The following is a 27,884-nucleotide window of genomic DNA, read 5'->3' on the forward strand; positions in this document are numbered from 1 at the left end:
CCTTTCTATGTAAAGATTGTGTTCCCTGCAGGGGTCTTGAAGTTGCCATAGCAACTCTGTTCTAACATGCTTGTCTCACTACTTTTAACATTTCCTCAGCAACTTTGTAGTATTAGTTCATTTCAGCAACCTTTTATTATTTGGAATAACATTGACAATAAAAAATAATAATGTCTGCTTACTGCAATTGACAATGTAAATAAATATAAAAAGTTACATGCCTGAGTGTTATACACCATTAGAAAACAGCCCTAAGAAAATACGCGCGCTGATTGGTTAAAAATCGTGTTTCTATAACTCGATAGAAACACAGAACTAGCACGAGCTGTTGACAGTTTGATGACCAAAGTAAACAAGTTGTTTCCTTTTTTTCGTCGCGGTGCTTTCTAAAAGAAATAGCAAACATGTTCTCCGTGTTTCTATTGAGTTATAGAAACACTCGAAAAAGCTGTGGAAACACTCGCTTACCGCTCGTGTTCCCACAGCATTTCTTGTTCTCCCAAACTTCCACACGTGCTTCTATATAGCTATAATTCGATAGAAACACGGTACATGTTTTCTATTTCTTAAATGTAAAACATAAAAACTGGTATAATATGAATAGAAGTTTAAGTTTTTTTCTAACATTGTATCGCTTTATCCTACATTTTCCTAATTTTGAGAAACTAGTATATTGTAAAATGACGGATGTAAGTGCATGTTTTGGATGTTCCCCGATAAATTACGAAAACTCAAAGCTGCATTTCCGTAAACTAGGTCCTCGCTATTTGTGCAAATACCTTCTCTTAGCACAATAGGCGCTTTGCCTGATGGCGTCATTTGACTACAACTACCAGAATCCTTCATAACGAAAAAAGGAAATGGATTCTAGCCTTATAGGTCGGCAGGGGGCCTGGGCACTTCAGGCACGGCAGGGAGGTATCCATGGCAACCCTGCGAGCGGGAATCCTATACTTACCCAAACCCACGAACTATGATGGTGGGAGGTCTGGGAGCAAGAATGCGCAACGCTTCGCAGAAAATTAGGACTTTCTTGACAACAGCAGCCAGAGATCCGCAAAGATCAGCTGAATATGCAAATGATCTGCAAAGATCAACGGCAATGCAGCAAAACGTATACAGGCCACAAGGTGAGCTGCAAGCTATTGAGGTCACCCCGCAGGTCCCGTACGCAAATGGGAGTGACCGCTGGCCGCATTGGCTCGAGATTAACTTAGCCACATTAATTAAAACCTTGAGATCAATCACAACACTTGTTGGCTTTGATATTTGTTACAGTTAACTTTAAATCACGGTTATGAGTGTTATTTACGCAAAAATATTTTGCAATTTCATTTACTTTTAAAATAAATTTGATTGAAAAATTGTGCCATAATTTATAATATGCTACTTTTAAGAGTATGATTGACAACACTCATCATCAAGAATATTATATTTTATAGGAAATTTGCGAAATTGTAAGAATAAACCCATGGGTGAGATTTTGAAAAGAATATAGTTTTGTGTGTTGAACATTTGTAAATATAACACAATTATACGTTTTCAACTGAGAAACTGTATAAAATTCTTCCTTTCTCTAAACGGAAAACTAGCCAAAAAGCAACAAAAACAGCCGTATGTTCGATGCTAATGACATTTCTGCAAGAAGTTATGTGTATCCTATCAGGCTTTAATGCCTGCAGGCTGGCTCGAAAATTACTTAAACCCCATCTAGAAAGCAAACACTTGTAAATGATACCCCAATATATTCGGAAATGTCATTCGCTATAATCTAAGAATATTCACAAGAATATTTTTAGCCTAAATTAAAATCGGCAGAAAAATCAGAATATTCAGCCTCAGACGAAAAAAACAAACACAATATTCTTATGAAACAAGAGTGTAACCGAACCGGATGTCGCGAGATAAGAGTAGGAGACGTGTCTCAAAATAAAATATCTACGGTAACTACAATGGTAGACAGAAGTCCTTGATACACTTATGTAATGGTATGAAGTATCTGTGTGTTAGAAATGGATTTTGAAAAAGCTCTGCTATGCGTTACTTCCCCCCGCCCCTTTCCTCACCCCATACAGTGTTGAAACTCAGGAGAAATTGCGGGTGCAGATGTTCAACATTTTATGTGGGTTGGGGGAGGGACTGGGTAGGTGTAGTTGCATTCACGACCACGCGTGACTGTTTGTTTGGCGTGTGTGAAAGTCCATGATCGTAGGAAATGGACAAGCGGAAATTCAGGCAGGCGTTATTGTTAGTTTTATTTGTACAAGACCTCCTTCGCTCGTTTTGAGTCAGGCGATTAATAAAAAGGAAATGCATTGAAATGAAATGAGCCGCTTAGCGGTTGTAAAATTTTGAAATTCCAATCAACCTATTGCCATGAGTATTGTCACAGCAGACAAAAAATATCAACCAAAACGAGCGTGCTACACTAGCTCTAAGATCGATCGCTTTGTTAAGCCTATTTTTAAGATTTCGACACATCGGACATAAATTTATAAATTTTTATAAATTTGCTTATAAATTTCTGGGGATAGGCATCCTTCAGTTCCACAAATGAGCATTTTTACTCACATTAAAACTAATGCGCTTGAAAAAAGTTCTGCATGTTAAACCTAGCTTATTGGTAGGTACCAGATGACTGGAAATTTGAAACCCGTCAATTCGTTTTGAGACTTGTGTCAGTTGAGAAATAAAATGCGAGAAGGGTGCTGGTAAAATCATGTTGAAACAGCGCTGGGGATTCGACCCGGGTTTACAAAAATAGGTTCAGGCTTAAAAAAGCGAAAATCTTAAATATCAAGCCTTTTTTAATCCCTGCTTCAGAGGGAGGTAAGAATTTATGTTAGATTATTTTAGAAATCTGCCGTCGTGGTACGGTGTTACTTCCTAAAGCGCTAATTAGAGGGTAGACTCGAACTTTAAAAAGGGTGCTTAAATTTCCGAGACACTTTTATCAGTTGACTCTGATCATATCAATAAGGATTTAGTCATCCATAAACAAGCAAACACTAACGGCAAAAACCGACGTTTTGGTTTCCTTGTGACGCCATTGTCAAAGTAATAAGGAATACAAGTTCTGCGAGTCAATGTAAAGGTGTAAAAATGAATTTACATAAAGAGTGCGAAGCAAAATTACACATATACTTTTGCGCTATTTTCGATATGTTAAAATTCAGCCTTACCAGGAGCCATAATCCTGATTATGGCTCCTGGCCTTACACAATAGACCTCAGCACGAGGCTTTGGGGAATAAACCCCACAAACTCTGTAGTTATTCCCCAGAGCCTTGTACTGAGGTCTATTGGTTTAGGCTGAATTTTAATATATCGAAATTGGTCTATTCTCTGATGAAAAGTATCTCGTGCACTAAGCAATAGGCGATATAGACCGGGAGGTAGAAAATGTCGTCAATTCGTCGCGTATGATCGAGTCGACTCGAGTTGACACGACTCGACTTCTGGAATAGTCGAAAATAGTGGAAAGCTCGACCCAAATTGCAAATGTGTCGATCGTACATGTGTAACTGATTCAGAAGTCGAATTTTCTATGTACCCAAGAGAAATTTTCCCTTGATGCGCCTAACAGCGACATCAAGATAATCTACCTGAGCTATCTTACAATTAATCAAGGGTGTTTTCATTAGTCTATACCACTGCTATGGTAACTTGTAATGCCGTGAACTTATTTACTAATAATTTTACATTTTTTTGATGCCATTTCTGTTTGTCAACTGAAAAAGAGTGGCAGCATTAATTTAGTAAATTAGAAGAGCCGAAATATACTCGAAACTGTTCGAGCCACCTTAAGTGGACTCCGGATCAAACGGACACCCTTTGAAAATTTGCGCCTTATATCTACGTTTATCAACCGGAATCCCTATTAGCGGACTCCCTTTGAAATGTTTAGCCTAAATTTTTCAAGTTCGTCGATTGTAATTCGTTTTAATATTCTCCATCTTTAACCATTATTGTTGCCTTCTGATTTCTTATTATCTCTTTGATGTTTTTTTATCTTAGAAAATTTTTACTTTCAGACTTCTTCCAATTCAAAGTTAATTGTGTGCGAGGCCAAACTATCTCAAAATAACGTAACTGAGCTCTTTTAATGTAGAGTAGCTGGTTATACGGAACCGGGTAGGTGCTTGTGTTGTGAATACATGTACACCTTTATCGTTACTGTACGTGATAGAGATACATTTACTTGTGCGCACAGGGCAAAAAATGGCTTTATCCTAAAGTGTTCAAATCAACCAGAATAGCAAAGGCTGTCCAAAAAACTTTTCACATCTCATTTGTTATCTAAATTAACCTATTGATCTTATGTTGATCGTGTGCCATTACATTCTGCTCCCAACTCGTACGTATTTTTTAATTTCGGCGCCGAGACAGAAACACGTTGACCAAGTGAATCATAGAGACGTTTTTGATAAAAAAAAAAAAAAAGAGACTATGAAAGTCAAGTTAAGAAGACGGTGGTTTAGCACGTCACAACACAGAATATAACAAAGAAATCAAATGGAAGAATAGCAAATACGACAAAGGAAAGTTCTTGAAGGGATTGCGTCACTACGAGAACAACAGAGAGGAAAATCGTTTCTTTGATTCAGAAAAAGTCGGAATATATAGTGCAAGAACATAGTTGATCCATAACGCCAAAATTCCCTCATTTATATAACAGAACCTAACTGTACCGAGAAAATCCATTGACTGCGAGCGCACAGCGGCCAGCCAAAAAACTGAGACCGCGGGCGCCAAAGACTACAGTGCAGGAGAAGAGCAGTAAAAATGCCCGAAATGTCGTCTTCTAATAGTATTTTAACCTCAAAAGATTCCCATGTGGAGCAAGATTTACTTTATTTATTTATTTATTTTATACAAGAGAAATAAACTTTTACTTCAATCCTTTTATACGGTAGCTGCGCCCACAAGACGAGCGGCAGTCAAAACCGAGCTGTCCTACCGAAATGACACGATAATAGTCTTTTTATTTGCAGCTAACATAATACTAAAATTGCTTTGCCATTTTCTAATACCAAACCCGAGAATTCTGGGTTTAATTTGACGAGCAATGAGATATTTTCTTCAAGATATTAAAGTCAACTATTATCCTACCTAGAGACACTCAAAGGGTGACGGGCGAGTTGCCGGACGCGGGCGACCCATTTTTGGGGCCAAAATAAAAGCATGGAGACACAAAATGTCAGACCAGTAAAGTTTTCCCCGCCTGCTGAATTCTGATTGGTCAATTCCAATTTCAGGCGCGCCGGTCGTATGCAAGGATACTAGCCATAACATCGTAAAAGAAAGTGCCTTTTTGGTTTGTAAATGTAGATCATATTAGTGCTTCCACCTGTGAAATGATTCCGAGCCCATTTAGAGAAATATTTCCTCACGGTGAAGATCAAGCTTTTTATCTCACTTTATTTACGGCAGCTGCATCCCAGTAAATAAGACAAGTATTTAATGAATGTTCGGTCAATAAGCGACTATTCAAGCGGGAACGGCTTAAGGCAAAACCGCGACAAGTGATCCTTGTCCAAACACTGCTTTGTGGATTTGGGGCCTCTGTGTATCATGGGGCGGAACAGAGATTATAATACGGTGACGCATGGCGACAGAAGAGCCATTTTGAGGTATTTAATAAATTTTTATCCACAAACAAATGTGGCATCTAACACAGAAAGGAAGGTGATGTTTACTAGTCCACTCAAACAGTTGCCATTGTCGTTTTGTCATATATGCCTTACCGCTGTCGGTTTATAAAGAGTCGTCAATAGGTGGGTTTCAAATTTCTTCGTTTCCTATCACTTGTTACAAAAAACTCCACATCAGTCGTCTCGTCGTGGCTCAAACGCGAAAGATACTGAAGAACATTCTTCCGTTTATACCAACCTCAGTGAAAATGGCTGCCAAAATTTGTAGCAAGTCTTTTAAGGTAAATATGTGTTTAGCTGCGCCTGTATTTTGGTTAACCAGATCTGTGAAAGGATAAATCTCCTTACTATCTCAGGAAGGATGTTTCTGTACCGTAAATAATGATGGAAATCTTAAAGAAATAGCATTACTTGTGACAAAAACAGAATGTGCCCGTTCTTTAGGATTCCATTTTTGTCAACGTTTTTTAGTTGCTTTTTAAAATGTGTTGGGAAATTTGCATAGAATAGCATCTTATGCCCACAAGACGCTCTTGCACTGATTAGCCTGCTAATGTTGTAAAAATTTATAGTTAGCGAAAACTGAAACGCGATATTTTTAGAAGTTCAAAAGAAATTAATTTGAAACCCTCGAACTTTCCACTGACCATTTTTCTTTCAATAAATGAAGTGCGATTGTCTCTGTTTAATGCATCTTTAACTCAAAGAAAACTTCCTTTTGTTGTCATTTCCGTGAGAAAGGAAAACCCGGTTATCTAGAACTATATTAACCACAAAAATCCTAATTTATTTCTCGAATCGACTGTAATACTAATTACTTTTGATTTTCCCCTTAACCGATGTATCATCCGTATCAGCATACGGCGATGAGAATTGTTAATTAATAAAACAAAAAGACAAACAATAGTTTAAGAAAAAAAACAAATCCCTGGTGATTTGTTGACATTTTTTGACAATATTTGTCGTGAAAAAAAGTGAATAAATCCGGATGAAGTCAATATTTGGGTCCTGCTTACTATGTCCGTTCTTTTCGGAAAAAATGTCAGAGGTTGTGAGGCGCGGTTTGCATTCATATTTCATAAGTGGACTCTCTTAAATTATTAAACGCCTGAAGAAAAAACACGGTTTAAGGTAGAGATAAATTCAAATACCATTTACGGCTTTTTTCGACGTACAAAACAAAATTTAACCTCGAAAAGTGCTTTTATATCGACAAGAAAGGGGCGACTGTTGTGTCGAGCCTACCTATCTTGCGAAAGGTTATCAGTACATTTAAGCTTGCAAATTATATTAAAATGTAAAATTTAACTACATCAGTTACGGTAGCAAATTAAGAAAACTGCGTCATTTCCGTGTGTGTACTGTGGATTTTTTACATTACATTCGCCACGGGAGGAAACGAAAAGAGTTGATGCAAATACGTCAAACTTGAGATGTTTCAACTGGTAAAACAGAGTTTTTCGACTGTACTTGTGAGACTTTTTAACTCGGTTAACCGTTCTCTGTTTTGATCCCAGTGAAAGATACTCTCGAACTGCAGAAGGACGTTTATTTTCAAGTATAGCTCAGTAACCAAAGCGATGCGATTTTTCCAGGCAATTTCTTCGGTCGTGATTTCAAGTTTTATTATAAGAATAATGAAAAAAGACCATGTCGACCTTGCTTCACCAGTCAGTAAATTGAATTTGTTGTAATTTGGTGAAAAAGGTAAATTATTCATGCTTGACGTTGAAGATGTGGTCCTGGCCATTAGGTTAAATGATGGATAACACCTGCACGCTTGGTGAAGAAGGGCAAGAGAGAGACACACACAGAAATTTGTGTCCGACTCACATCTAGTGTTGCTGTGATAGCCAGCGAAGAGTGGTTTTTTCACTCCAAACGATCAAAGCGTGGGCTAGTTAACTATACAAGTAATTGCACCGCGAAAGAACGAATTTCTCAAGAAATAAAGGGACAGTGGATGAGTAGCATCAAAGTGAAATCCATCGGCAAAGTTAAACGTGTAAAGCGGTAAGTGTAAAACTTTAGCCCAAGATTAAAACGTAATATTTTAAAAATAAGGAGCAAGTTATCCCGTATAGTAATTGTTTACTCTCGATGCTTTATGGCTGTAAAGAATTTTATCAGAACTGGATAACGTATTCTAAAACGCATTAATATTTTATCCAGATAAACAAAAAGAAATCATAGCCTTGATGATGGTATCTGATCTTAAATTAGCATAGATGTTTACGATTTGTTTCTCCGGTCTCTTCTTTGGTTTTGCTTTGATTAATAAGAAGATTTCTCAAACTTTTGACACAGTCTGTGTTTCGTCGCTTTTACAAACAACGGCGACGTTCGTCGAAAATACTCCGGTGGGCGTATAATTTTCTTTTTAGTTTAATCAACCTTGCACTACATACAATACAGTATCTACCACACTTTCCCTCATAACAACACTACTTACTCTGCGAACAATACTTACAATACATTCAGTTCTACAACTTTAAAGATTTTTTCCTTTCCCTTTTTTTCGCAATTTTAATTTAAAACTTACACGCCTTGCAATAAGATGCATATAGCTAATTAGATTTCTTACAATACGATGATGCAGTACTTACAATACCATTACTTATTTTTTCTTTATTCAATAAACATGCAATTAGCATTAGTTGCAAATTATAAACCGTAGTTACAATATAATACGGTTTAGACTTGTTCCAGGAAAACCGCCGGTTGCCGTACTTCCTCAAGCCAAAATTTTCAGTCTTGCATTGTTCATTTAATTTAGCTAAGAATTCATCTTTAACTGAAGGGTTTCATGAATAATTTTTTGCAAGTGTAATGATATTTCTTTTGTAATAACATTAACAAGGGTGGTCTGCTCTTATGGGGTTTGGGCAATTCCGGTGGACGGACAGTCTTCAAATAAGTTTGATCCAATCTGTTCGCGTGAGAGTTGCATTTTGGTCTTATCATAATCATTTAACCATCTTAAAGCTTTCGTGTAGATATTTATCGATTCATTACATTATAAAATTATGCGTTCTAATGAATCTTAATTAAAACGTAATGAACATTGGTCATCAGTGACGTCGACCAGTTTGTATTTCTTCAATTCTTTCTTAGTTGGAATAATCCCATAGAGAACTTTAAAAGAAAACTCTCTAAGTTTATTGCCTTTACTGTCACGTGTATATTTCCTTAAAACTGTTTTGCCAATCGACAAACTGGAAAAACTATGTTTTGACTACAACTACCAGAATCCTTCACATTTTCTGTTTCTTATGCGAATAAGGGCAATTGTTATTGAAACCCCACTCAGGATTCAAAATTTAAATAAGAAAAAAACGAAAGGAACTTTGGTAGTTGTAGTCAATGACGATATCGTGCAAATCTGCTATTGCGACAATCAACTGGAATTAGTTCAAGTAACTGATTTTGAAGTGGAAAGTGTTTTAAAATTCTTCAAGGGTCTGAATTTGGTAAGTCACTTATGAAGTGGATCCCACGATCTACTAACGTTTCCAAAACAGACATTTTTTCCTCTGGCGCGTGGTATCCACCGTATGTTCAACTCTCTTCTCAGAAAGCCTTGAATCAAATGTCACCGAGCATATGTATTACATTTTATTATATTGACCCTGACCTGAATGAGTGAAAATGTGAATCTTGTTACAGATACTGACGCGCGCTAAACTTCAAGAACATGAACAGCAGCTATGAGATGGCCAATGCTACCCAGGGTTCTCCGCTGGAGTGTTCCCCTCAAAGGCAGTCGGCCGCGGAAGAATGGATAAAGACCATTGTGTACTTGTTCATCCTATGTTTGGCCTTATTTGGAAATGTCATGGTCACATGGATAATATACAGGCACAGGCGAATGCAAACAGCAACAAACTATCTAATTGTCAACATGGCGGTGAGTTAAATGAAACGTTAGATATGCATGCCACATTGTTCAAATAATATGTAGATTTAGCCAAGCCTAAAAGCGAAGCTCCTGGGCCGGGTTGTTCAAAGCCCAAAATTTTGATTCGAGTTTTGTTACTTTGCGGTGAGGTTTGCCGTTTATATTGTTTGGCCCTCTGTTTTGAGTTTGAATAATCTCAAACTACACCAAACAAAAGCAGTGAAAAACATTTGTATACAAGAAAAATTTATACTTCGGTTAACTTTTAATCCTGGGTTAGCGTTCACCGGCTTCCGTATGGGTTTCCTTTTCTTTCCTTTATGAGTATGGTGCTCCACTACTCCAAAAAAATTTTACTGCAAGAAATTAAGTGACGCTGTCAAAAGGACGTTCCTTCGAATTCGGAGCTACATGTGTTTTGTGAACTTTTTTTATCATAAGTAATGTTTAGCTTTGACTATCCAGACCTTGAACTAAGAAGGGGGGCGGGGGGGGGGGAGGGGGGTCAATTTTGTTTTGCATGCCCTGCCGGCTTTTCTTCCTTCTGTGATTTCTTCTTTTTTTACTCAAAATGAGGGGAGGACCCGGACCCCCCGATCCCCTCCCCTAGATCCGCCACTGTAGTCTGGCAATGTTTGATGCTTGAGGCTGACAAGTATGATGGCAACACAGGGAATATTGGCAAGAGATGCTATTTCTTCTGAAAAACTTAAACTTAATTCGCAGTCGTTTTATCACTGTGTGCTAGTAGTTTCCACAAAGCCAAAAATGCCAGACTACAACCGTAATCAACCTGTCTAAATTAAACTGGTTTCCTAGAGTCAAACACCGCGAAGTACATGCACTCGATCGTTTTCTCGCGTTATTTGCAGATGATCAGTACCATTTTAATCTCTATTATAGTTCGTTCTTTTCAATCTGCACCTCTCGTGTTCTGCTGAGTGCTGGGCGCATTGTTTATCTGTTGTTTCGTGTAAAGAACCTGGTGAATGGTGCAGGTGGCGCCTTATTGCACCTTGGAGAGTGCTTTTGGATAATATTTTTAATGGTATTATTCCTGAGGACCTGGTGGCAAGCTCTTTAGCTACTCGTAATTGACATTTCCGTAAATTCAGAAGTAAATGTTTGGCTGTTGATAATTCAGTACACAAAGAAAGTTATCATTTGGAAGGTATTTTTCTTTTGTCTTGTAGAAGCGGCGTGGCCGAGTGACTTAGGGCGCTGGATTTGAAATCTGGAGGTCCCTGGTTCAAATCTCCCACCCTACCGCTATCTGGATTTGTTCCCGGTAGTCCCGAGTTCAACTCCCCTACCGCGTTGTGTAAACCGAGCCAACTCCCAGCTACCAACTGGGCCACCAGTTGGGAATCTTAATAGTTAATGTTTTTCTATTTGCAATATTTATTTATTTACAGTCTCCCCAAATAGCGCACCAAATATAAATACATTTGATACTTAAATAAAGTTATTTATTATTTTATTTATGTCATGATAGTCACGCCCTTCCACTATAGTCGTCATTTGTTCATACATTTTTCATGATCATTTTTAACAGGTTGGGGATCTCTTCATGGCCATCATAACAATGATACCCCATGCAGTCAGCATGCTCCGTGGCACTCACTCGTGGGTGAACGACGCGCCTTTTGGACAGATATCCTGCAAGCTGTTCATGTTCGCACAAGGCTGCTCAATGGCTTGTTCCATATTCACTCTTACAGCATTGGCGTTTGAGCGCTTCTTCGCAGTCGCTTTCCCCATGTGGAAAGTCGTTACTAAAAGACGCACGAGGTGGCTGATAGCCTTGATATGGACAGCTTCCGTCGCCTACCCAGCGCCATTCTTCTACGCCGCGAAGGTTCACCTCTATGATGGCGTCCCCTTTTGTGTCGAAGATTGGGGCCCTGTGTTTGACCCCAGACGATCCCAGGCGACCTTCACCATTGTTTCGTTCGTATTCCTGTACGCGGTTCCTTTACTGGTGATCTCTGTTTTGTACTCCATCATCATTGCAAAAGTTTGGGGAAGAGACATACCAGGTAATGCTACTCTGGCGAATCAACGGCTGCACGACAGGTCCAAGAAAAACGTACTGAAGCTGTTGATCACTGTTGTCCTCGCCTTTGCACTGTGTTGGTTTCCGATGCATCTTAACATGTTGTTGATCGATTTTAGCAGCGTTTTCATCCCCTGTGGTATCCCCAAAGGACTTCAGCACACTGCCTTTTTGTTTGGACATGCAAACAGCGCCATCAACTGCTGCATATATGTGATTTTCAGCCAGGAATTCCGGCGGGGATTCAAAGAGATTCTACAGCCTTTGTTTCCTAAACGATCGGGCACGTTTTTGTTTGGCACCACCCGAGCCGGCGGAACAATGGAAGCTACAATCGACCTGCAAACCAGTTATAAAGGCCAGCCACAGGCTAGAGCCTTCAAAATCATAGACAATGCAAGTTGCTAGAAGGAGTGTGACAGACACTCTATTTATTATTGTGTAGAGGCCTGGATTTCAACATTAACGGAGCTCAGTCACGTTTTGCGCATATTGAAAAGTTTAGCCCCAGTTTTTCAAATTCGTCGTTTGCAATCCGTGCCAATCTTCTCCATCCTTAGCCATCCTTGTTCCTTTATGGTTTATCATCGTCTTTGGTGTTTTTTTTTATTTTTTTATCTTATTAAACTGTTATTTTCAGGTTTCCTACCATTTAAAGGTAATTTTGTATATTGCCAAAATAACTCAAAATACCGTGACTGAGCTCCTTTGACATCATGGGTTACAAATAACTCCTTAATTTTGGCGCGAACTTTCAGCATTAATGGTCATTAAATAACAATTTCACATGTGAAATAACAAAACCGCCATGGCAATGTTTGGCGCGAAATTTCTTGATACAATAAGCAGGTCAAAAGCTTACGATTGTGAGCGGAATTCGTCACCCACGATTTTAAGGGCCTGATTACATGGCGAATTTCAGCCCGGGCTGAAATTTCAGCACGGCTAGGGGGGCTGAAATTTTGTTGCGATTACATAAAGAATTTCAGGCCGGGCTGAAATATTAGCGTCGGCGCGAAATATGAAATTGTGTGCGAAAAGTCTCCAGAGAATCAAAATGGCGCCGAGAACACGAATCATGAAAATAGACGCATTGCTTCTCTCGTAGTTTGACCTTTTGTTGGCGCTCAATTTTTAACTTTTTAGGATAGTAACACCCTACAATGATGATGGAACTGAAACGAAACCTGTCTCTCAGCCAGAAAGACGTACTTGCATAGCAAGAAAATATGTCCTCAAGCTTGCCGAGTTCATGGCTTCCCTGACAGCCTCGTTCTGTTTAACCTTGTCTCGATGTTCTTATATTCCATCTAAGCTTTGAAATTGGAGAGATTCTCTATTTTATCGCCTTTATTCCACTGAGATGGCTTCTACTTCGTAGCGGCAGCCATCCTATTTCCTGCATTTCAGCCCGGGCTGAAATTCCGTTTCGATTACATGGGATTTTTTCAGACTTTTCAGCCCGGGCTGCAATTCAGCCCGGGCTGAATCCTTCTTCATGTAATCGCCAATTTGATTTCATGAGAATTTGTTTCAGAAACCGGGCTGAAATTCGCCATGTAATCAGGCCCTAAAAGGTTATCAAATGGCATACGCATGAAATTAGGAAATAATTTCACTTACGTTTTGTCAAAATTCTTATAATTTACCGAGCCTTTGGGCGAGGGAAACTATTCCTAATTTCACTCGTCACCATTTGATTAGCCATATACTTATTCCTGCTATGACAACTGTTAATCCTGTACATTGCGCGACGATCTAACTGTCGGAGTAATTGACAAAAATGATTCAAACTGTTAAATTGTCGCATGAAATTGATGGATATTCCGTGTTCTCTTTCATATAGCTAATACAAATCGCTTGGTGCATTTCCTTTTGCTTCCCGACGATGAAAAATTCCAATTCAAGAAAAAAAATCATAATTAACAGGTCAACACCACTATTCTGATTCTTTTCCTCAGAGACCGCGACCATTTTGGTTAGCACCAAGAATCGCTACTCTGTCCAGACCCAATTTTCTGAGCAAACGTAGAGTATTTTCAGCCAATTATATTTAACAGATTTCATGGGAAGTCAGTTAATCGAGGACGTCCAGTGTTGGACCTGCCCAGAACCAAAACGAGTACGACCTCTGGGGACCTGAATGCACTCTTCTAAGTGTAAGAGAAATCTGGCTCTGCTAAACTGCAATGCTTGTAAAATGGTCGTAAATGTTGCATACCGATAAATAGAATAGACCTAGTTAATGGGGCTTCGTCGTCATTGCCCTCTCGTAGGTCGTTAAACTAGGTTAAGTGGGAGAATAGCAATTGTTTTGGTCCATATTGGATGTCATGTACCCGCACTCTAAGCTCCCGTTTAGAATCTTCCGGGCTGTGAAACAATTTTAAATTCTTATTACAATAGGCTTTGAATCTTACTAGTCAGACTGGGTTATATTTTCACGTTAAATCGAAGCACAAATTAAAAGTACAATGCAGAATCACAGTAGATTTTACTGTGTGTGCTACTGGGTTGACAGGTCATTTCAAAATAGTGTAAGAAGGCTGTATGATCAACTCGAGGTTGGTTCTGTGCCACGCAGAAAATTCTAATCCTGCAAGAAACTAAACGACCAAGTAGTTCTAAGGTAAACGACTGATTGTACACTGAAGACACCCAGTAGACGTAGAAATTGGTAAAAATAGATACGTGTAGATAAAAACAGCATAATCGTGTTCAACGAATAAAAAAGATTTTATGGTTGCATAAAATTGTCATATTCGTTCCGTTTTCTGTTGTCTTCGAAGCGAGCAGCCATCACTTATAGTTACCTATATAAAAAAAAACTCATTGACTACGTTTTTCTGGCAGGAGTTAAAAACCTTCAGTTTGAGATATCAACATTTTTCGATACTTTACTACCACCAAAATGTCTCTAATATTGAAATCTGACGACAGGTTGTTTTCCTTACCTCATGAAATAAGACCTGTAGAGCATTAAAGTTTAGTATCTACAAGAGTCATGTCAATTATGAACACAAAAACTGACATTTAGCCACCTTTACTACGAAAACGCTCTGCTTATTAATGTATTATGCGGAAAAGAGTGGAAGAGTGCAGCCCGAGACATTCATGACGGAATACAGCATCTGTATTTTGCAATCTCTATCCAGGCTGACAAAACTTCAGATCAATAGAAAACCTCTTACCAGTTTTCAACAACGTTTAGGTTCCTTTTCTGGAGGAATAAAGTCGATTGAGTCCTTCGAGCCATATGCTTTAATTTTCAACTGCAGCAAGCACCTTGTGGTTGCCACTGGTTTTTCTGTCATATTCTAACTTACAGTTTCTACCTGGCTTAGAATCTTGACATATTTCGGGCATATGTGTATCATTTTCTGTCACATTCCTTACGGAAAGTTTACCACTTACGTGACGATTCTTAGCAGATGTCAACCCATACATCGCATTGGTCATTTAGGAATCACGTGGGGTTAACGAGTTTACACATTGCCAGTGGTGAACATGACAGCACAGACAGGGAGACAGAGTCAGTAATATGTCCTAGGAGTGTCTAATTGCCAGTAAGAGCCCTTGGAAGATAACATGCAATCACAAGGGTCTTCACTTCCTCGGAGACCCAGGAGCAGTCAGTGGGGACTGTTGAAAGTCGAAACAAAAGGGAAAACTGTGGCCTTCTCTCCACGTTTTTCTTTGCCGACATTTTCCTGTCGTTTCGACTTTCCCTCACCCTTACAAACTACGCCTGGTCTTCAAGGATGGATTTTAACTGCGGCTGAACACTGATTGGTTACATTTGCTCGACTTGGTAGCTTTATTTCTCCTAGAAGAGGGACCTATGGTGCTGGAAACTGGTGCGGGTTGTCCATAGATGCTTTACTGGGGTCAAGATGAGATTGCTTTTGGAATCTAACAGACTGAACAAAATCCACGGAAGACTTATTCCTGCAGGGATTTAATATAAAAAACACACGTGTACAAAGAAGTCGTGAGAATTGTTCACTCACTCAAACCATTGCTATATTTTTGCAGTCCATCTGATTGTTTACAATTTATTCAAACTTTTGTATTTTAAATTTTAAATTTAATCCAGACAGCATGACGTGTTTTCAAGCCGCATTATTTTCGATTATTTTCGACTCTCGCATGCGTTGTTTCATCTTTAGTCGAAGGCTTTTAGATGTGTGGAGCAGTTTAAAGTCTGGGGACTTGATCCAGAACCCTAGTAATTCTAAGGCCCCGTCGGCATTACGCCGAAGAAATTTGAAAACGCAGCCGTCCACACTAATCCGTCACGAAAACGGAGCTTTTCGAAAACGCTCTTCAAATCCGAGGAATTTGAAAACGCCGGCTTTGCGCCACTGTGGACGGCAAACATTTTGAAAACGGAGCTTTTTGAAAACGAGACATCACGATAATCTTGTGATTTCCCTGACCGAGTTTTCCTCAAACACAAATCCAAAATGACCGGTGATTGTTGCGTTTTCAAATTTCTCCGGCGTAGTGTGGACGGAAAACGTTTGACGCGTTTTCAGAGTGAAACGACGTTTTCAAATTTCTCCAGTGTATGGCGGACGGGGCCTATTTAGTATTGACTAATCAGAAAAGAAACCGAGCTTTCCGAAATTTATCCCGTCGACCCTGCTGCTACAAAGACACATCACGCCCAAGTATTTGTTTAAGACAACAAAAATTGCTTTTTCTAGCGTCATTTGTTAACGCCGTGCGAGGGTACGGCCTCTCTAACAAGAGTTGTGGCGTGTGGGACTGGTGCGAGACACAAGACAGTTGTAACAATTCTTTGAAAAATTTATGAGTTTGCTTTGAAATTTTCGTGCTCAATAATTGACAAAAGTATTTGTAGAAGCAACATGTTGAAGACTACGAGTAGACCCTAACGCTTTGATGAACACAAAGCATCAGAAACAACACGCCAAGTTATACCGTCGGTTTACGACGTCTTACGTACGAAGTCAAGATCTGCGAAATCGGAAGATGGAGGTTCTCGTAGTCTACAAGGCTTTATAGTCCCAATATTACTGCAGGTTTGTGTTGAATATCTCCTGAATGGCAAACGTGATGGCAGCAAAACTCTGCTGGCTGTTTCACCGTTTTTAGAATTTGGTGTACATTCCTATCATAAGAAGTTCAATAAAAACAAAACAAAACAAAACAAAACAACCCAAAAAACGTATGATTCCCAGCAACCATGTGGCATGGCATGCCTGAAGTTGCTGCGAAGAGGGAGCTTGGGCAATGGTGACAGCGACGCCTAAGGCGACGACTAAATTAAAAATGAGTTTATATATTTTACCATCGAATTTGACGATTACGTAGATCTGTTCAGTACGCCGATCGGTCTAAAAACTTGCTCACAAAATATATATACAAAAAATTAGTCGTCGTGGCTCACATTTTCCAAAATACTCAAAACTTGGTTACTTTGCAGACGATGCCCAGGAAATGTAGAAAGATTTAATACGCATATGCACGCCATCGCTCTGCTAGTTAAACCTTTTGTTTGTTCAAGTTTTCGTTGCCAATGCCGGCGCGGTTTGCTTGAGCTCCCTAGTATACTGTCTTGCAATCCAGAACATTAAAACGGATGACGCCTGACTAGCCCGAAAGTAATTCTTAATAGCCCTACAAATATCACAATCAGCGTAAATGCTTAATTGCTCGAGTTTTCATACGATTACTCGCTTATTATATGACTGAGATAGTAACGAACGCGCGTGCAAATTAAAATAAACGATAAATTGACCTGCTCCCAGCCAATCACAATGAAGTAATTTTCTCGGTCATATAACAATAACCAAAGAACTTCACTTGCCATCGGACTAGCTAGGGACAAAATCCGCCAACCTAAAGCTATCAGACACGAATTCCTTTGCACGCTTAATGGCCATAAAAAAGCGGCTGGGCGCATTAAATAAGCCAGCTTAAGTTTGTCTTAGCTATATCCCTGAAATTTATGAAACGATCGCTTACACCTTGGAAATATGAGGTCTATGTAACAAATATATGGTATAATGCTCAGAAACATACGAAGATGATAAAACAGCTCGTTTGGTTCAATTATCCTGACGTAGGACCCTTAAAGATATAAGCTCCGTTACCCAGCGACAGGGCCACCGCAAATACACGACATGATACTTCCAACGTGACTTGTTTACAATGTCCAATGATCCATTTCAAAAACCACTGCTATTAAACTCATTTGCATGATCCTCGGCAGAGGAAAGCCTTCTACGCAAAAACCCAGGAAAAATTACAACTCATCACTGATCCTTGCTTTCCATTGTGTCTTCCTGTAAACGGTAAAGTACAAACAAAAAATAAAAAAGGTCTTTTCCACTCAAAAAAGCACAATGTAGAAAAAAACTAGATACGAACTAAGAGTAGAATAGACCATGTTAATGAGATGGAAATTTCACTCTACTCAACACAACGGGGCATTTTTAATAGTAATTCTTTAGTTGTGATGATACATTGTTCGTGGCTAGTCTTACGGAACGCTTTCGTTTCGTCCCGGCCAAGGGACTCTTCAGAGACCTTTCTGCTTGGCAAACTCGTTGGGCATCGCGCCCAAAGTCCCGTTCGCTAACAAAACAGTGTAAGAGAACAATGTATTATCACAAGTAACTGCCAACTTCATTGTAAATTCTTTAGTTAGTGTTTTTAAACTGAGTTTGAGACGTAGCAGTTATACTTAGAATTCGGTTCAGTTAGATCTAAGTCTAGTTACAGAGATATGCGTCTGGAATGAAAGCAGTTGTAATGCGAATCCACAGATCCAAACGTTTAAACCACCTTATGTGGCTGACGATTTTACTCCAAGACTGAAAAAGTGGCTTAGCATACCGCACTTTGTTGGTTTTTAGCAGCAGAATCTATGCTGGAAGGCTGACTGAAGAATTTGCTGTCAAGAAAAACACTCGGAATACTGGGTCCAAAGAATATCTTGGTGTTAGAGGCAATGGAGTTGTACTTAATCTGCTCCAGGTACTCAGGCGTCAGTTTAAGCTAGAGAGAGAACAAGACAGGACAGATAAATGGTGATTACATGAACGCTAGGACTGAAATATGCCACTTGATAAAACACAAATAGCCTTTATCAAGGGCCACTTTCTAACGCCACGAACCCAAATACAACAACAGACCCTTTTACAGTTGTGTGCTCAGTTACCTGGCCAGTGAGTGCAAGCGAGGCTGGAGGTGACCTTGCTTTGATACAGATCTCTCTGCTTTTCTCATTTAAATGCAAACTAGTTAGCATTAACAACTTGATTTACACAACAAAAGCAGTGAGGTGTGGAGGGTCACCTCCAGCCTCGCTGCAATTAAAAGGCCAGGTCACTGAGCAGACAACTGTTATCAATTAACTGTGAATTCAACTGAAAATATCAAAGCATGAAGTTTTATTCTTAAAGTGCACGCAAACCTTACATGCAAACTTTCTTGCTATTTGTAAAATAACGTGCTGTAGTTGCAAAGCAACAAAATAACCAGATTACTCATGACTGATAAGAGAGATCTGACACCATGACTGAATACTATCAATTATCAGATTTTCACTCATCTGGACTTTGGTTATGATATTATAGAAGTCTTCTAACTGTTAAAATGAATTGAATTAAAATCCATTCAATCATTGATGACCTGCTATATTCACATACCCTGTTCAAGGCGTTCAGCCATTAGCCTGGCAGCTGTGCGAAAACGACGAAGGGAGAAAAAGAATGGGGCCCGGTGACTGCCGTATCGAGCGAGCGCCGTACTCCTCACATACTTTTTCTTTCGTCGTTTTGCGCACTGCTCCCCAACAAACCCAACACTTGGAACAGACTATATTTACAAAGTAAGGCAAACTTAATTAATGTGATGTCATAATCATACAATTTCTACTACACTACCTTATTGGCCTCAGCAAGTTTCACAGCAGTGTAAAATTCTGCGTCAGCTCTAGCTTTCATACGGGCTACATGAGCACCATCTAAAAACAACAAACATGACAGACATACATCCACATAAACAATGTCAATGTACTCATGTAGACACGCGTGTGCATTTTGTAGGCCTGGCCCAGGTTGTTCGAAAGGTGGATAATGCTATCCACTGGATAAATCACTATGCAGTGGATTGAGTGGTTTGTATTGTTAACACTTATCCACTGGATAGCGATTTATTCGGTGGATAGCGTTATGCCACCTTCAAACAACTGGAGCCTGAATTGAGAAAGCCACAGCACCGCCACAGAGAGCCGAGTGTCGGCCAGGCTTGCACAGATCTTGGGAATGCTGGTTTACAAACACATGTACATTGTACAATGGGTTAGTTTTGCCATAACATTGACAGGGTTTGTTTCTTTGCTATTACACTGATATTAATAATTAATATCTATTGTTTGTTGTCAGCTTTAGAGCAGTAGCTTGCACACACAAAAGGAGCGAATTTTGGCCACACAAACACTAACACTGAAACATCCCATATCTAGACCTACTGTCAGTTGTCAAAGCAGTGTGTGGCAATGAAGAAATAAGACAATGCATGGAAGTCAAGCGATTTAAACACAGATCCTCACTGCATTATGCCAAGTGCAGTAAGAGCATTGACCTTTTACCAAAATACAGATGAAGTTGATGACATACAAACACACAGAAATAACACTGAATAATATTGCTGGTAAGTGACCCACCCTCAATCTCGGACATTTTCCTGAGACTCTCTTTCTCCATAATTTTCTGATCATATTGAATCTTTGACACTTGAGCTGCCTTCTCAGCCTCTGAATTATGACGCCAGGGAAAAAGAAAAGTTGTAAGTTACATATAGCTGAATTCAGTTATCAGGTAAGGCTAATTAACCAAAAAATCCCTTAGGTCTCTCAGATAGTGCCATTGTTAGAACTTGCCACACGATAAAAATAAGAATAATAACAAAATCACAAGAAAGACAAAAAATTCTTGAGTAACATGCTGTATGTATAAGTTACGTGTCAAGTAACATGATGTTTATGACACAGTTAAAAATTGATAATGTGTGATCTGTATTACTAATAGCGCATGCCTTTACAGTAATAAATTGCCAATGAATGTCACTTTAAAATTTTGTTGGGGAAACCAAGTAATAGAAACAAACAAACTTGTGCTTGTTCTGTACTGGCTTCATGGGTTGATGAGATTCTATGCTTTCAAACACTTACAATAACATATAGGACTTTTACAGCTGCATAACAAGTCACCACTGACAAAATTTAGCAAACATAAAACAAATATCTTCTCTGGTAAAAAGAACCTCCAAATGCTCACCAATAACAGCCTTCTTCCTTTCTGTCTCTGCCTCTTTCTCAACCACTTTTTGTTTCTGTTGGGCAATCAACAATTTTGTCTTTTCCCCCTCCCTGATAATAAAAAAAAGCAAAAGATATCTTTTTTTACTTTCTCTATATGTACATGGACATGCACTTGATTGAGCTAGGCACTTGACACAGAAGTTAAAAACATTCTGTCACAAAAAAATCTTACAAGTATACATGCAGGAGGACAATTATAAGACAAGTACATGTAATTGTAACATTTTTTTCTTGTCAGGGTTTCTAGATAGTGTTAATAATACACTGGACACACTTCTTAGAAACACAGTAAAGATAAAATATTAAAAGGAAATAAAGTAGCAATAAAAAGTATAAAACTGATTGATTAAAAAGAAATTTTATGGGTTTGATTCACAGTTGATGAAACCTTATTGTACAAGGTACATTTCAACAGTCACAGGGAGAAATGTCTTATTACTATATAGAGTGTAAACGCAAGCACTCAAGTTTGCTTTGGATTTCTCTGCATTCTCAGTGCTGTGTAATATAACTCCTAGAAATATATATATATTTTTTTTCAGGTAAAGTTTGCATTGGGCCAGAGTATCAATTGAAGCTTTTGCCAATAAAAATAAGATTATTTCTACTCCCCTACATGTACATGTAGATGGGATACTTTACCACATGCTATCTGACTGTATTGTTTTACTGAAAGGGGAAAGAGAGGGGAGCGAGTGGGGAGTGATTGGGGAAAGGCACGGTGAGAGTGAAGAGTCTTGCCTATACAACACTATAACACGACCAGGGCTCAAACCCAGACTGCTTGCTTTGGCACTAGAAACATTTTTTGCCTTGAAGAGTAATTCAAGAAAGCTAATAAACCTAACTTCACTAAAACCTTCAATAAATTTCAACATTAAAACTATTTTAAGAACACATTTTGAAAAATAAGGACATACATTGTCTTTAACAAATTATATCAATGGTCGTAAGTCTGCAATTAAGAATAACAGATTGAATTATTTGTTTTTTTTTTTTTTTACACCAATAATGGCTGTTTCATGTTAGATGTACTTACATTGCTTCATAGTTGCGTCTAATGCTTTCTGGTATCTTTGGTTTGGTGACTCTCACAGCCTGTTAAAACATGAATATGGTACACATGGTTGAAACAATCACAAGTAAGCCTTTGAGTATGTCTCAGTTTGTTTTTAGTTGCTGGCGTTTCAACAGTGATATGTTTCAGGGGGTGAGGAGAGTGAAATGATCAGCCTAGCAAACACCGACCATTACAAACAGATGTACAATTTAAAGTAACTGTTATATAGTACATGTATGTAAACCAACTGAGCTGGTAACTAAATTTCATAAACTGCCAGGGCTGATAATAAGGGTTGCAAAGGTTGCCCGTAATGCCTGTTACGGCTGAGTACCCTATGCTTGATTTTCCGTTGATGCTGCAGGTGAAATTGCCTGTTGTTGATAGAATTCACCCAAAAAGTAACAAGTTTGCTATGGGTGTGGAAACAAGGCTACTGATGACTCAAAACTTAATGACAGCTCTCAACTGATGGAATGAAAGGAAAGGAAAGACTCAGATTTGGAAACTGAATGATGTGTATTGCCCAAAATGAAAAACTATAGACTGATTCAGATGGAAGGATTACATTAAGTGTAATCAAGGCCTTAAGCTACTTTTGATAAATATTAAAGTTCAGCTTGGTAGCTACAATGTAGGGCTTAAGTTAGCTAGGGCCACAAGACATAGTCAAACACACTACACTTTTTCTGTTTTTGTCCTCAGGGCCTCACTACCAAACTGAATATAGAGCTGTTTTGAGAAGGATTGCCCTTCAAAAGTCTGTAAGTGTATGCAACAATACCAAAGTTATTATAGGTTGTGCTGGTTTAATGCTGTTTGACTGAAGTTCATGATGTTTCAGTAGAATAAAGAAAAAAGTCATAAAGGTACATTAATTTTTTTTTTTTGTTTCGTTGGTTTTTCCCTCCTGTGCTCTGAAACATTGTAAATTTTGAATCATTATTTTGGCTTCATCATGTATGCTTCCACACTTCTGTTGGACAACCTAATTGCTTGAGACAGCACTATCAAAAGTAGTTTGTTGGTAGCTTGTCACTGCGCGGGATTAGACTAAAAATTATGATGGCAACAGATTACAGGGAACAGATGAAACTTGAAGTTGAAATGCTTGGACTAATGTAGCCATAACATTCACAACAGAACTATGCACATTGCAAAAAATGTCATTCATTTGATATTTGTCTTACCTGCACTCGCAAGCCAGGAGCCATAGCTAGCAGATCTAACTGAAGAGCTGTACGCAAGTTCTCATCAATTTGATCTGAAGAAGACAAAATAAGACATCATTCAATAATCTGATAAGCAAAATAATTATTAAATAAATGCAGTTCAAGATAGTGACAAATATGAACATTGACAATAAAATTCAGTTATTACACATGGTACCAGATTATACATAGCACTTGAACACATTTGACAGTAGTTCTTCATTTCAATCTGTGATTTTGTGAGAAGTGATCCTGATTGAGACTCAATTTAGCAGCAACTAGAAAAAGGCAGCTGCAATAAATAACCCTTATTATTTAGATTTCTTAACACGGCATATTGCAGACTGCTTAAAATTATTAATGAGCTTGAAACATTTTCCATTCTCTGTTTTCCAAAATTTTCCCGAGGCTGTGATCTAACAAAAATTTTGAGGAGCCCAAAGGTTCCTAACCATGAAATCCTGTGCATGTAAACTTGTATGACTTATATTGTGACTTCTATCACTTAAGCTTAATAATATATGAAAAAAAGTATAGTCTAGAGCACAGCCCTGAATTCCCCATAGTTCACTCTCTTCGCCACCTAATTTTTGAATGTACATGTATACTATTGTTGTGAAATGTTCTTGAGAATATGGAGATGTCCCAAGAGCATTTAAACATAAATAGTTTATGGAAAATTTGAGCAGCAAACAATGTGAATTATAGGGAATTGGAAAATAGAGAATGTTGGTATTGAGTTACAGAAAGATGAGTGGAAGTTTGAGAGGACTGGAACTACTGTTTTGAGTTCTCCCAAACTTTCCTAAGTGTTGCTATATTACATGTACTCAATAAAACAACACAAAACTGCAGAAATACACTTCATTAGAAAATACTACACAGAAAAGAAAGGAAAACACTAATCTATTGAGATTGTCAATGTCCTTGATTAATTAATCAATTAATTTTATTTATTGAACAGATACAATTTGATGGCAAACAAATCATCATGCCATGATAATATACATGTATATATACATGTAATGATGTATTTAAGTTTATTAAAACTGAAAACAGAAAAAATTATTTTGAAAGTTAAAAATATAAATTAAGCATATATTATGCACACTAATTGCAGTTCCAAGAGGGGAAAAATTTAAAAAAATAATTGAAAAACCTATGCACATTCAAGAACTTACCAAACAGATCTATGTAAACTTCTTGAAGAGTGTGTGCACTACAAAACTACAAAGGACATGAAAACAAATGTTAGATATCATCATAATTTAAAATTATACAATAGTAAGTAGGCCTGAAATAATAACTACATGAAGCGTAGATCAATAGGTTTACAGTGACTCTCACAAGTCATTAAGTTATTTTATAATTATGTTAACTAATAATTCTGCAAATTTGCACATTGCTCTGACTTTAAGTGCCTATGAATCGAAATGAAAAAGTTGCCTAAAATAGTACCATGGTATTGATGATCTAATGTTTTGACCATAAATGTTTTCATTCTAACTTTACTTTTCTCCCTCAACCTTCACAAGGACACGCCACCAAGAGAGAAACTTGCTCACCCAGTTTCCCAAGAACGTGTCAAATTTGGGATGTTGAGACCCTAGGATTTCTTTCCTACACTTCTAACAAATTTCACCAATCCTATTTAAATCTCGGCACTCAAATGACTTTATTTCTGTTTAAAAATATTTCATACGCTCTTTAATAATTTTATGACTTTCAAGAGGGTGGTACTATTTGAAAACTGCCTGGCGCAATTCAATGGGAGCAAAATAGAGTGAGTTCACCTGGTTCAATTCGTGATGTATCTTGTTAAATATCAATGCTTTGTCATAGTCTGCAGTGTAGTTTCTGACAATATCAAATACTGCAAATCAAGATCAAAAGTTCTATGATTGTCTAGGATTACATGTAAAGAGTTCCACATTTGCTGGGCAAAGGATCGGTCATCACAACTGGATCAGATGACAATAACATGTCTAAAATGTGGTACATAATATATTATTTTGTAACATGTACATAACAAAGCTTCACATAAAATCCCTCAGTTGCTGGCCATTTTCCTTTAATTAGAAAGATCTTCATTCAATTCAAGTCAATTTAATTCAAATCAATTTTAATTTTAACTCTCACAAACATTAATTTTAAGTACTTAATAATTAGAGAGAAACTAAAATAATGATATAATCAAATTTCACCTGAAGAAGCTTCAAGGATGTTTACAACTTCAATACGATCAAAGTAAATAACAACTCCACCACTAAAAAGCAAAAAAAAAGGTAAATAACATTATTATGCTTTTTACAGGCTGGTACAATGTATACCCAATAAAATCCAGAAATCCTCAGGGAAGTTCAGTTTAAATATTAAATTAATTGATACAATTGCTCAGACATGTATTGAGTTTTTGTTCTCAATCAATGATAATTATTAAAACTGATAAATTTGAGAACAAATTCAATATTCAATACATGTCTCAATCATATCAATAATACACGTACTTGGAGAGGACAGGCACCCAACACCATTTGAACTCAGAATACACGCACCTTGTTCCACATGGAACATTTTTGACTTCATCAGTCTGTAATGTAGTTTGCACTGAGCGGAATGATGTTAGAAATGGAACCATTATGTGATAACCAGGTCCACTGGTAGATGACAGCAGTGCACCACCCTAAAACAAGACAAGTCTAACGTAAAAAGTATTGAACAGTACAACAACTTCTCTAATATACTATTAAATGCATCTTTGAGGGGCTGTGACAACATTGTCTAACCACATCTATCATAGAGACAAGTGGACATTGCACAAGCTGCTTTACAGCTACCAAAGCTGAGAAATTTATTTCTATTCTTGGCAATTTTCTATAAAAGCTTGAATCATGCTTTTAACTCATTCTGCATATACAGAGCATGTGAGAAGTTTGGAGAGCTCTCAAAGCTACATTGTAGAGTTGCTCTCAGCTGCACCTCAAGCAACTTCTACACTTCTTAATGTATGCTCTCCAAATTTCCTGTGCATGTCATAACTCACTGATGTATGCCAAACATGTATCAGTTGTTAACCAGATGGCTGTTTTTAAAAGTGAAGAGTCACTCCATGTGGCAAAGTGTACATGTAGCTATGAATCTCAGACTCAGTTGAAGTTTTTTCAATAGGTGAGGATGAAACGGGGAGAAAATAGCAACATTTCTATTCATTGATACCTGGCTGTATAATATTTTAGCTCTGTAATGAAAATTGTAAACAATTTAGTTTTTCCTCCTTACCCGATAATAAACTCCTACATGTCCTGCAAATAAGTTAAAAAAACAAAACAAAACAAAGAAGAAAGGGATTTGTGAGATGTTAATGAGCCAGCAAGACTTAGTTAACACATAGAAATGTACACAATATCCAGTTGTATAGTTTGCCTTTCTGTGCACTAGGAAATCAAATCAATGATTTTTTCAGTTTAACTTTCTTCATAGATCAAATACCCACAAATACACCCTGAACTATCCTCTACTATGCTAAAAGATGCCGCTAACATTAGGACCATTTAGGAAATTTAATTCAAGATCTTTTAAAGTAAACAAATTTGCAATAATTATCTACAATGTTAGAGGTTAACAGTGCACTGTTGCATGCAAATTTTAAGCAAAGACTTGCTGCATAATTTCACATTGATCTACTAAATTAAAATTTTTGTCTTTGTTGTGCACTACTGACAGCTCACTTAATGACTGATCCTTCTTTGCAACAAAAAGTTAATTTTATTTCCTGGGATTCCCCATGTTTCCTGAAACTGCATTAAACTAGTCTGGGACCAGTCATTGCATGTAAGTGTTAATTATTATGTTATTACATTTCTTGCTACAATTTTGTAAACAAAACAAAACAATCCAAACACTCAAATATGTAAGAGAGAAAGTTTTGAGGTCTTTAAAAATATGCAAAGTAAGACTATTATTAATTTATAACATATTGGTTAAAACAACCTGCTAGCTTGGAGACAGTGAAAACGAATACTATTTACACATGCAGCATACAGATTTCCCTTATAGTGCCTTTTATTTGTATCTTTCAAGGCAAAGTTTAATGCTTAACTTTAAAAGAACTTTTACGGAGACATTCAACTCTATTTAAGGTTAATATAAGTTCTTAACTTAACATCTTGCCCCCTTGCAAACACTGACTGTTTACAGGTTAACTTGAAAGCACTTACAGGTGAGCTCAATTTAACCTAAGGTTTTAAAAGTAAATAAGGCAAAATGAGTGGTCATTTCATTTGGGTATAAGAATTCTCATATATTAATCAGCATCCTAGAAGCTTTACATTGCATTTCTTTAAAAAAAAAATTAAGAAGACTTTGGCGTCTTCAAGAGATAATCTTCTAACGTACAGCTTTTCAGTCAAGCATACGAAATATGTTAAACTTTGCCACAAAATGAAACGAATGCGAATTGAAACATGACCGCTGCAACTAATAAAACTTCTCAATACTTCATCTTACCTTCATCAATTTTGTGAACGGAAAAATTGAACATTACTGCAAAGAGCGCAAGGATGATTCCGGTAATAACGGCGGCCGCCATCTTGATGGAAGAGAAAGGACTCACCCAGGATGCTATGCGAGCGAAAAACAGGTGTCTAAA

The 27,884-nt window shown here is 37.8% G+C and overlaps 2 protein-coding genes across 5 annotated transcripts; one reads left to right on the forward strand and one right to left on the reverse strand.

Annotated features, from left to right (window-relative positions):
- Positions 1-4,701: 4,701 nt before the first annotated feature.
- On the forward strand, positions 4,702-12,497 carry LOC145479639 (substance-P receptor-like). 4 transcript variants are annotated; one of them, XM_081458049.1, is made up of 4 exons: positions 4,702-5,934; positions 7,407-7,666; positions 9,320-9,560; positions 11,107-12,497. In XM_081458049.1, exons 3-4 carry the CDS (start codon positions 9,348-9,350, stop codon positions 12,013-12,015), a joined length of 1,122 nt encoding a protein of 373 aa, XP_081314175.1. In that variant the 5' UTR covers positions 4,702-5,934; positions 7,407-7,666; positions 9,320-9,347; the 3' UTR covers positions 12,016-12,497. The 4 variants fall into 4 exon arrangements, with proteins under 4 accessions (XP_081314175.1, XP_081314177.1, XP_081314178.1 ...); XM_081458051.1 differs by having other exon boundaries at positions 4,702-5,776; XM_081458052.1 differs by lacking the exon at positions 7,407-7,666 and having other exon boundaries at positions 4,702-5,776.
- Positions 12,498-15,549: 3,052 nt separating this feature from the next.
- Positions 15,550-27,873, reverse strand: LOC145479617 (erlin-1-like). Its single transcript, XM_081458025.1, has 13 exons — positions 27,743-27,873; positions 26,516-26,538; positions 25,792-25,919; positions 25,441-25,502; positions 25,030-25,109; positions 24,418-24,463; positions 23,216-23,289; positions 22,005-22,063; positions 20,922-21,013; positions 20,309-20,398; positions 19,527-19,606; positions 18,475-18,636; positions 15,550-17,921 (listed from the first exon to the last, which is right to left on the reverse strand). Exons 1-13 carry the CDS (start codon positions 27,822-27,824, stop codon positions 17,892-17,894), a joined length of 1,008 nt encoding a protein of 335 aa, XP_081314151.1. The 5' UTR covers positions 27,825-27,873; the 3' UTR covers positions 15,550-17,891.
- Between the last annotated feature and the right edge of the window lie 11 nt (positions 27,874-27,884).

Source organism: Orbicella franksi, chromosome 2 (assembly GCF_964199315.1).
Source record: "Orbicella franksi chromosome 2, jaOrbFran1.1, whole genome shotgun sequence".
Taxonomy (NCBI): domain Eukaryota; kingdom Metazoa; phylum Cnidaria; class Anthozoa; order Scleractinia; family Merulinidae; genus Orbicella; species Orbicella franksi.